The 11674-nt window shown below is 38.8% G+C and overlaps 1 protein-coding gene across 1 annotated transcript in view; it reads left to right on the top strand.

The window, feature by feature from the left end:
- Positions 1-11674, top strand: part of LOC104083036 (TBC1 domain family member 14-like) — a gene marked incomplete at its 3' end in the record, with an annotated part of 32268 nt that overhangs the window by 13109 nt on the left and 7485 nt on the right. Inside the window, exon 2 of the mRNA XM_009586391.1 lies at positions 4227-4347. Coding sequence (XP_009584686.1) covers positions 4227-4347 — 121 coding nt within the window. The remainder of the gene's footprint in view (positions 1-4226; positions 4348-11674) is intronic.

Genomic DNA, 11674 nt, shown 5'->3' on the forward strand with positions numbered 1-11674 from the left:
AAATGTAATGCATGATACTTTAATGGCTCCACACTAATAATACTGCAGACATGATGTATGATGGCAGATATTCCTGTTAATATCCCTGTTTTAAATCAGCATGATGTGCTCTAATGGTTGTGAAGAGGACAGTGAGACTGAGATAATGATCAGCATGTGATCTTTTCTTTCCAGGCATGTCAACCCTTTTTACATTCAAGATCTCAAATTTATTTTTGTATCTTAAAACACTTGTAATTAAACTTTGAGATCTTTTACCCTAGGAGTTCTGAGCTCATCTTTGGAGTGAAGATCTGTTTGGTTTTTTTCAAATAGAGAATATTTGCTCCTTGTTAACCTGTATTTTCCATTAGGTAAGATCTCTTTAAGTTACCTTTAGAGTGGAATATTTTTGGTGAATTATATTTGCTCAGAAGTGAGACTGCTTAGTACTTTTTTTGAAAATCCTAGGGAGCTCTGTAAGCGTGGCACAAAAGGAATTCCTTTTTGTGCTGTGGCAGCAGAAAAATGAAAGCTTTTGCTGTGAATTATTTGCTCTGATATGGCGGAAATCATTACTTCCTTCTAAGGGAGTTGCATATTTTAAGGGTCTTGAATTTCTTCTGGACTTTCAGTAGTGGCTTTATCAGGACCCTATGGTGGTGTCCTGATTTATTGCAAAGCTCTGCAGAAATCGGACCAGAGAACATTCCATAGTATTTTTTTTTTCCTTAAGTTTCCTAAAATTAGGTGCAAAGGGAGCAGCATCTTTTCTTCTCCTTCCATGCCAGCCAAGCTGTCATGTGGTTTACCTTTGGCTTGTTCCAGTCTGGGGCAGATCAGGGTTTAACAATGTTGTGTGTCCTCAGTGAAAGCCAAGAACAGGTTATAGTTTGCAGTTCTACGTCTGATTGCGCCAATTTGTGGCTTCTGATAACGTTATGCCTTTTGGGAGTTTTGAGGCTTTTTGGAGTGCATATAGAGTGTGGACACCAGCAAAACACCAGGACTTAGGCGCGCAGATAGAGAGCAGGGAAAAAGAAGAAAAGGAGAGTAAGTTGCTCTGTACAGAATAGGAATTTTATATTGACCATGCCTGGTGTTTTCAGTTCAATATCTATTTTAAATTTAAAAAAAAAAAAGGTGAACTGGAAATCCCTGACATAGTACAGAGAGAGGAAGAGATGCCTGGTTCCCTGGTACGTACAGAACGTACACGGATGGAGAAGAGTGAGCTGAGCAAGTGCTGTGCCATCTGCTAGATAAGCTGGAGAGCGGATTACTTAGTATGATGCTCCCTCTAAAGGGAAAACAGATAGTTAGGATTGCGGAGCTGAACTGAAAGCAAGTATGTGAGATTGACTTTTCAGGTGTAGTTCATCTTACGCAGGCACTTGCAGCAGAGAGCTATTATACTTTATCATTCCAATTCATCTTTATTTTGCTCTGAGGATAAAGACCTACTGCTGCTCTTAAAATCTCTCAGAGGAGACTGGGGGGATTGTTGCTTGTGTATGTCTGTGCTGGCAACCTCTAATGTAGATAGATAGGGAGAGAAAATTGCCTGTTAGTCCTTTAATTTTCATGTTATTGCAGTGCTAATGAACTGTGGTGAAAGCCTTTTGCTTGCAAAAGAGGATTTGAATATGCACAGAACTGTCACACAGGTGTGCCTCCTAATGGGGCTCTTTCACGTGTCCCTGATGCTAGAAGTTCTTGTTTTCTCTGAAGAGAGTATGTAGCCTGGAATTTAGTTTGCTAGCTTCTGAAGTATTAACAAGCTGAAAGAAAACCTTTTGCAAGAACGGCCAGCCTGTCTTGCATTGTGGATCCCGTTTACTTGCAGTCGTTTTGATGACATTATTCCTGTCATGTTTTCCTTTTTATTCTTAGATATATTTTAGAACTTGCTTGATATTTCTCCATTTTAAATTAACTAAACACATACATTAAAAAAAGAAATCTCATGTCTGTGTCTCTTTACATTTTATTTCCCTGGTAGCTGTCTCACATGATCCTATAAATCCATCATCTCAGGCTGTCTGACATACATGCTATGAACTTGGGCAGGGGTAAGAAAATTACATGCAGAAGCCCTTCAGAGTACTAAACGCTCAAACAGAATGGATTCTTTATATTGCCAAGGTGAAGGAATTGCTGGTGAAAAGAAAGCAAAATCAACTGAGATACCTTTCTTCGGAGTTGTTTTTATGATGGTCTCTTTTTCCCAGCACTAGCAGTTGTAGTGGTAGCAGTGTAGTCAAACTTGTTGATTAATGCTCTAGTTAGGTTAAAATCTCTAAGTAGCATTACAGCTGTAATGATGAGGTACAGGAGAGCTTCTTAACGTTGAAATGGAGTATGCTAGTTATAGAGACAAAGCAAATCTTTGGTTTTTATCCAGTAGTTTATCTAGATTTCTACCTAGTAGAATTATAATTTCATGCTTTGAAAAAAGTGGAGCGAGGGAAAACGTGACAGTATGTTTCTACGTTTTCCATGCTGCTGTTCTTTAGTGCTTTCCCTAGGTACAGGAGAGCTTCTTAACGTTGAAATGGAGTATGCTAGTTATAGAGACAAAGCAAATCTTTGGTTTTTATCCAGTAGTTTATCTAGATTTCTACCTAGTAGAATTATAATTTCATGCTTTGAAAAAAGTGGAGCGAGGGAAAACGTGACAGTATGTTTCTACGTTTTCCATGCTGCTGTTCTTTAGTGCTTTCCCTAATATTTTTTATTTTGTGTGAGGTGGGGTAGGGGAAAGCTGAAAGGGGTTTGTAGAAGTGCAGTTACTGCTTAGCTTTGACATCAGTTGTTATTGACTTCTGTGATTTCTATACCTAAACACTTTGTTCTTATCTTTTAATATGATAATCTGTTCCTGGTTTAGGTTTCAAGGTAACTGTACCCTTGTGATATAAAAGCATGTGATTGTTTGTGTAAATATATCCATATTTAAGGATGGCAGTGCACCCTATTAACCTTATAATGCATTCCAGCGCACTCTGACGTTTGTGCCTCAATTGTTTTTCTCGTATTAAACATTTCTCCTGTATTCCAAGAAATATTATCTCTGTTGGTATATTTATGATACTGTTCATGTTAGCTGATCCAAAGTGGTCAGGGAAAAACAACTTTTTAGTGTTCAGGTTGTTCCCATTGCAGATGTGTATGCAGCCCTTTTAGAACTTATTGAAGCTCAATATAGTTTTATTTCCCAAACTGCCACACTTTATGGATAAGAAACAATCTGTACTTGGTGGGTCAACCCACTGGGCATTAAGGCAGTAACTGTAAGGAAAAGCAGTAATGCCAGACTGGAAGCATCCGTGGTATGAAGATGCTATAGCTGCCTGCTGATTGAAGTAGCAGAAATGCTTTTGTCTCAGTGGAATTTATTTTTTTCTTTTAAATGAGGGAGCAAAAGCCTATAGACAAGTTCCCAGAAAACCTGCCACAAGGCGTGTAAATAATTGAGGTAACCTGGACATATTTGAATATTCGCTGAACTAGACAGTAGGACAAAAGAAAATCTGTTACTTTAATAATCCAGACATGCTGTGGGTGTAGAATATCTGTTGTGCTCTTGGAGGAGCTGAGTGCTACCAAAAGTGTGACAACTGGTCTGTACCGTATGTCCAGATTTGGAAAAACATAGTTGTGGTGAGAAGACACAAGGCTGGCATACTGCTTTATGATTAAAAACTAGCAACGTCAAAAAAATAATTTAATTTTCAGTAGCTTTATGTCTAACCTTATGACTGTTACTACAGTGTTTAAGCTGGTTAATTTGAGATATTTCAGAGAGACTTCAGAATTAATGTGTTTTGATAGCTGCTTTTAAGGTTATTCAGGAAAAATAATCTTTATGAAAGATTGTCTGCAACTTTTTTGTGATTTTTGGTAGTAGTGTGTTGTAACGGGTGGAGAATGTTTATGCAGCAAGAGATTTAGTGTCTTAGTCTTAATGATCTAGAGGGAGGCTAAAAAAGAAGGTCACTTTTAGAAAGTTGCAAATGAGTTTTTTTTTAATCCACTAAAAATTCTTGTTTAACCAAGTCCAGTGCCTAGTATGGTGATAATACTGCATGATGTACCTCTTGAGGATGGGAAACAGTGTCTGCCAGAACAACCACAAGAGGAGTTGGAATATGTGATTGGGATACATGAGGTTAGCAAATTGTCTATCCTTCTGTTTATTATAATTAATCAACCCTTTTTCTTAATCAAACATTTTTTTTTTGTAGGAATTTGTTTATCAGAAAGCAAAGTGCAAGATTTGAAAAACAGAATGATGTGGGATGGAAGTTGTTTGGAAAAGTACCTCTCAGAGAAAACTCACAGAAAGATCCAAAGAAAATACAAAAGGTATTTGTTTAATTCTGTTAGGATTAGTGGTGAATGTAGAAGCCAGTTAAGTATGTGATCTGTATATATGACTGTGAAGCCTGTTTGTTTGATGAGTTGCACACAATTTCTTGGACAGTATCAGAGAAGGTTCTTCATTGAAATTTTACTTCCATTATAACAGTGCCATTCAAAAGAATGTGTTCTACATGGTCATGACATTGAGTACTCCATGAAAACACATACCACTTTGGTGTAAAGCATTTCACATGAAGATTCAAGGTATATGAATGCATATTTGTTTTTTATAATCAAGCTAAGAGGTATTTTGAAAATCTTTCCAATTTTTTTATCTTGTTCTAGCTTTCACTGGTTTGTGGCCTTTGTGTCATAGACCCATCCATAACATGCTGTTTGAAGGGAAATTGTGTTCTGCTGGGACTTGGCTTATTTGTGCTTAAAGAGTAATTAAAAATACATAAATTCGAGATACAGTGAATGGTAGAGTGCCAGAAACTTGTGTTGGAATGCTAGTGTCACCCATTCCTTGTTTTCTGAAGTATTTGCTGTTTGGAGTTGAAATTTTCCGTGTGTGGGCCTTGATGAAAATTTGGTTACTGACTTGAAATGTTGGAACAATACAATACAGTTCAGGATAGGTGAATGGAATAAATTTTTTTTTTTCCTTGTACAGTATAGTTCAAAAGGGAGTGTGTATTGAAATTGTTTCTTGAAGTGGTTCTGTGAATAGAGAAAAACTTTAAAAGCATCGGAAACACCAAAGAATTTAGGTTTCTCCCTGTCTTCATTGCTGCTTAACTAGTTTTGACATTGTTTTTTTTGTATGTGTCTGTGTCCTGGTTTTGGCTGAGATAAAGTTAATTTTCTTCCTAGTAGCTGGTACAGTTTAGTTGTTGCTAAGTCTAGTTGTTGCTAAGTCGTGTTTACGTTAGTCGAGGACTTTTCGGCTTCTTATGATCTGCCAGGTGCACAAGAAGCTGGGAGGGAGCATAGCCAGGACAGCTGACCCAAACTGGCCAACGGGGTATTCCATACCATATGACATCATGCTCAGCATATAAGCTGGGGGGAGTGGGCCGGGGGGCAGCGATCACTGCTCGGGAACTGGCTGGGCATCGGTCAGTGGGTCGTGAGCCATTGCATAATGCATCACTTGTTTTGTATATTCTTTTTTTTTTTTCCCCCCTATTAAACTGTCTTTATCTCAACCCATGGGTTTTACTTCCCACCCTCCACCCCACCCCGATTCTCTCCCCCATCCCACTGGGGCAGGGAGGGTGAGCGGGCGGCTGTGGGGTACTTAGTTGCCAACTGGGGTTAAACCACGACAGTCTGTTGCTTATATTTGCCAGTAGTTAGATCCATGATTTGTCAAATTTTAGCAGCTATTTTTTTGGGGGGGAAGAGGTTATTCAAAAACCTTTTCAGGCCTTCCTTATTGTGTTATAAGAGAATAAAAAAACACAGTAAAAACCCCTTTTCGCCTTCTTTGCATATCACTTCTCAAGCTATAGCATTGTAACATTGTTGAAAACATAACATTTCAGAGGACTGGTTGTGCTACAGATGAACGCAAGCACATTGCTAGTGAATCAAATAACCTGCCTTCCCAATGGGGAAAAATCTTGTGAAATCCAACTATGTGGTCAGTAGTATATGAGCTGTTCTTTCAGTGAGAATAAAATATCCTCTTTCAATCTGTCTCACTTGATCTGGGATTTTTGGATTGCATATAGGCATTTTATGTGTTTGGGGCTTTTGTTGTATTTCATCTGATTCTCACTTCCTTGTTCAAACCACTGTGGGACTGGGAAGGTTTGCATGGAGAGAGACCATGTACTTAGAGCTTCAAAACCAGCTGCTGTGTGTGAAATGAGATTGCTGATTTGAAGGACTGTGCTGCTTGATTTAAAGTAAAGTGCTCTGGAAATCCAGGTGTCTTGTGTGACTGTTCTTAGCTGTCACACAGCTGACTGTTCTAGGCTGTTAATTTAAATGAAGTTCAAGCAGCCTTTTGAAGTTGTCACTATGATCAACCATTCAGACTTTTTCTGCAGCTTATCTTGATACAATTAACAGTTCCAAAGTGTTCACCAAAGATTTTTGATGACGCTATTGAAGAGGCTTAATAATCGCAGTACTCTATTTTGTACACAGTACTATTTTATTGTAGTCATCTGTTCTTTGATAATTGGGTGAAGAATTAATTAACATTTTGTGGTTGTTGCTGGTACTGTGAATATTTTTCCTTTCGATCCAAACTATCTTACATCATGAATATTCAGTGTTCCTAGAACATCACAACTTTGAATAGTTGTATTAAATTTGTTAGAAAAAAGTAGCTATTAAAGATTATGTGGTATGGCATCCAACCATTAGTGAGTTTCTGGCAAGATTGCAAGTCTAAAACAATTGTCTCCAATGCCTCTTGGATAACAATAGCTAATCCTTCCTAATTTATTTGGTGCTTTCCTGAAGTTATTTTTGACATGTAGAATTTCTGAGACATGGGTAATGCTGTAAATAACTAATCCAGCCTCACCAGCACCCAAAAGCAGCACATCCAATTTAGGTTACCCCTCACAGGTTGCTTTGACAATGACAAAGTAGCACTTGTGTTGCAGAGTTTTTTGCCCATTTAGAGGCATGCTTTTAGCTCTTTAACTTGTGCCTAAAGAACTTGCATATGTGTAAGTGGAGGAGGTGACAGCGTATTGGCTATCGGGATGATGCTTGTTGGCCAACACCGGTTTCTTCTTCTTTCTGCAAAAAAGGGTACTAGGCCAGAAGAATAAATGTTCTGGGTCTATTTCTACCTTGAGGTATGTATTTTATTTCCAAGGCCGGAAGAGTAGGTGCTTGGAAGATCCTTATCTCATGTATTGACGAATTTGGAGGTATGCAATGAAATGTGGGAGTTGCGGGAGAAGATGGCTGTGATCAAGGTAAATGGTTAGTGTCCTAGTAAAGGATTTCAGTGTCTGCACTTTTTCCTGTGGGACATGAAACAAGGTGCCTAAACTATTTCTTTCATAGGTGGCTGTTAATTGTCTGCGCTTTATGTATGCTTTACTTGAAATTGGGCTTGATTTTTTTTTTTTTTTAAATTTATTTTTCTTCCCAGAAGTGCTAAGGCCTGCCTTAAATCTCAGTGCAATGGGAGTTACACTTGCGTTATATGAAATCCACTATAAACAGTAGGTGCCCTGAGAAGCTGATCATTTGGGGATGCAAAGTTGATGACTGTTTGGGAGCTTGAGACTCCATGTGTTGATCACCAGTGTTTCATGACTTGATTACCATGCTGTCTTATGCAAAGAGATGTGGAAAACGTTGTGGAACACTCTTACATGAACTTGTCAGTATAGGAGCTGGTTCTTGAGGACTGTACAGGGAGCTGCGAGGCCCTGAACAATGATGGCAACATCATAATTGTTAATTGAACGCTGTCAGCTCTACATATTGAGTGAAGTGTGTAGAGCACACAGTCTGAGTGGAAAATGCCATCTAGACAGAAGGCACTAATTCAAAACCTAAGTATTCTTTTAACATAGCGTTGTGTAGCTTCCTATACACTTCAAGAAAACTAAACTGGAGAGAGAAAAGGGAGTCAGTTTTTCTGACATCATGGGAAATCAGCAGGGTTTTGAACCCTGTTGTCTGTTGGATCTCTTGAGCTAACATAGTGATTCGTGGCAGCAGTCACCTGTCACTCCATGCCATGAATTTCTGATTATATTATACAACTGGGCTTCTGCAAACTTGATGAGAAATAGTTAGACATTTGTCATGTGCTGCTGGCCACAGTTATCATGGGTATTGCTTCCTTCCCGTAGTACACTTTATTCCTTCCATCTTCTGTATGTGCAGGATTATCTGACTTCATTCTTAGGATTCAGTGCTCTGACAGACTTATTTCTAATGTTTTGTGCTGCTGACATGATGAACAAAAGAATTGTGCATTGACGTGCCCTTGTAACTTAACCTTTCATGACTCTGCCTCCTGTGTATTCACCTGGATTTGTACTGAAGAGATACTCAGTGCCCTGTTAAAGGGTTTCACGCCTATTTGCTGGTGGCAGAAAACTGACAGGCTTCTGAGAGTCTACTACTTCAGACGCTTCAAGTTTGGGAAAGGATGGAGATGTAGACTCAAGATGCCTTCCTCTTGAGCTTGACCCTGTCCCTCCTGTTCCAGTGCCTGCCTCTGTTGGTGCTGGTACTTGAAACGGGTTGTTTATTGAGCAAGAGCCTTTCCATTCTCTGGCTGCTCAGGCTTGGCTTATCGATTCTTTTCAAGGGAGAAAACCAAACAAACATATTCATACCATGGAGTCCAGGTCTTCCTGCAAATTGTCTGTTCACAGTGATGTTATTGTCTATGTGGTAAAATACTCATTAGCCCATAGATTGTAGGAGACTCAACCTGCCTGACTACAGAGGCTCTTGACTAGTGTTTCTATTAGCAAAATCGTAGTCTAAGTTAATTCTGAAAGGCAACTTAGAGGAAGGGTGATAAATTCTTCATCATGATTTTTACTTGATTATGGTTTCCCATCTTGGGGGGAAAAAAAAAAAATTCAAGTTGCATGTAACTTGAATGTTCGACTATCGAAAGTCCTTTGGATTATCTAAGATGCCACAAAATAGCCTGACTGTAGTAGCTATCACCGTCAATTTCTGTTTGTATCTGTCCGCAAGTTTCACATACCTAGGGAAATCCATCTGATCGTACCTGCTTGGTATGAAGCTCTTTGTGCGCAGGAACTAAGGTGACTAAGCCACCAAGTAATCCTTTCTCAAGTCAGTTTCTTTTGCTTCTGGACAGACATCAAAGAAATCCTTTGTGCCGGGTCACTAATTAGAGCCCTGTGACTGTGTAGATCTGTGGCTGTACACTCCTATAGTGAGTTCATTGGTATGTTCATGGTTCCAGTTTATGATACCTTTATATTTTTTTTTCCAGAATGAGATCAACAAAGTTAACTGTAAACTTAGTCTTCTGAAAGATAAGGATGTTTGATACACATTTTTTAAAACTTATACGCAGGGAATAATCTTTAAATACTTTAATATTGTACATTGTTCTGATACTTTCCCCATAATAATCTCGTCTGGGATTGAAAGAAATTTGCAAGAAAGAATGCAACTGCAAGGTCAGCACAGAAGCGGGGGGGGGGGGGGGAGAACTTGAAGGTCAGGCCAGAAGGGGGGGGGGGGGGGAAGTAATTGAACTGTGAAGTGGCTAAAGATTGTTCTTAGAAATTCAAGTTCTTATTTCCTTCTGGCCTGCTGCTTAATAAATAAATGATTAAAACTCCAGAGCCTCAAACTTCAGTTGCCATTCACAAGTTGAGCATTATTACACCACAGCTGAAGATGACTGTACATATACAACTGAGGCCAGACACAATTTGTGAGGAGCAGTAGCATTTTTTCCTGTCTGACCTCCGACCAAAAGAATGGTCAGACAGGTTTTTGAGCACATAAGCCTTTTGTCAAGTCCTATAAAAACTTCTAACAGCACTCACTTGTTCAACTAGTGTGTGTAAGACATAGCATCATAGTCTATTTTAACAATGTGGGAATTAAAGTCACTCCAGTTAAGTTGGTGTTTGGTCTACTTTTACTGCTGACAGTATTCATTAATATTTCTTTTGGTAAAGAATCAGTATTGGCATAGGCTAAGGTTGGATTGCTTTGCATCATCACCAAGAGGTTTTATATAGTTTTTATACAGTTACAGTTTTATACAGTTTACAGTTTTAAAGCTTTAAAAGCTGTCAGAACAAGTAATCCCATCTGAGAAGCTGGAAGTATATTTACAATGGGGATTTGCATGATTAATTTTTTGTATCAATTATCTTCAGGAATCCTGCTTGAGCAGAACTGGTTATGCCAGTTGCTTTTGTAATTGATGTGTGAAAACGCACTAAAAGTCAGATGACAGTGCTTCACTGGGAGTAATAGCGAAGTTAAATTCTCTTCCCTTCCAACAGGCTGTAAAGCTGAGCTAGGCTTTGCAGCCACTGTTTCTTTCAGGAACTCTTTTCAGGATTGGCAAGAACAGTAGATGTAAATACTATATGTTTGCAACTTCTCCCCTTTCCCAGTGGTTTTGTTAGTGAATGCTCTTGAAAAAGAAATTCCTTTAAAAATTTAAGAAGAGGTAACATTGTTCTGAGCATATAATTTGGTTGTCTCCTCTCATGTGACCAGTCTTCACAGAACTTGTTTGCAACTGGCCAGTCAAGATCTTGTGTATGAAAAGACTAATAAGTATAGAGGAAAGTCAGACTTTAGCTATATCCTAGAAACACGTTACAGCTGTCTTTCCCAAAGGAGCAGCTTAAATGAAATTACTTTTTTCTATAGTGTATGTCTCTTCTTTTTTTTCTGTAATATGAAAATCCATTTTTTAATCAGTGTGTAATTTTTTCCCTTCCAAATGTGCTGTGACCCTATGAAGACTGTTCAATTTAACTTTAACTGTATGAATTCCAATAAGAGCTCAATAGAATGTCTTCATTTTCTTTGAATTTCAATACCAGTAAAATTCAGCACATATAACACTTGAGGCCTTTCAATAACAATCTTTACTCATAAATTCAGGTCTAAATACTTTATGATCTCATTTGCTGATATTCCATATCAGAATATTTAGTATTTCTAATGGCAGTTCCTTAATAATAAAAAGTAGCTATGATTTTTAATGTAGGGATTGTCATCTTCCCAAACTTAGAAGGACTTCTGTTCTGAAAGTCATAGTGCATTCTTGTGGGGGGGTGGGCGAGACTCCCCCCCTCCCTCCCCCCCCCCAAGGATAAGGATTCGAATAAATGAATTGCTGGGGAGTTGGATTCCAGCCATGAAGCCACGAATGATGAAAACAGTCTGCCCACCTCAGATGCAGTGGAAAACTACAGGAGTTTATGTGCAGCTGTGGATAACAAGTTTGTCTGTGCGAGGCCCCAGGAGCAGATGGCAGGTGTGCAGTAGGTGGAGTGGCAGCATAAGAGCTTATAGCCAGGCTTTTCAGCACACTTTGGTTGTTCTGCACTTACCACTACAGCAAAGTCATTTGAGTCAGATTGTTCAGACTTGATAATTACATTAATACAATATTGCTTCTATCATACAAGCTGCCAGCAGCGTGTTCTCACTCCCTCCTACCAAATGGTTTTGATTTTTTTTTTTCCAATCATTCTTGTATTTGTTTCTTTCAAGGAGAGGGGGAGATAGAAAAGTGTCATTCTTTTTTGGTACTGTTGTGGTTTAACCCTAGCCAGCAACTAAACACCACACAGCTGCTTGCTCACTCCACGCC

This window comes from Fulmarus glacialis, unplaced genomic scaffold (genome assembly GCF_000690835.1).
Source record: "Fulmarus glacialis isolate BGI_N327 unplaced genomic scaffold, ASM69083v1 scaffold17010, whole genome shotgun sequence".
Taxonomy (NCBI): Eukaryota; Metazoa; Chordata; class Aves; order Procellariiformes; family Procellariidae; genus Fulmarus; species Fulmarus glacialis.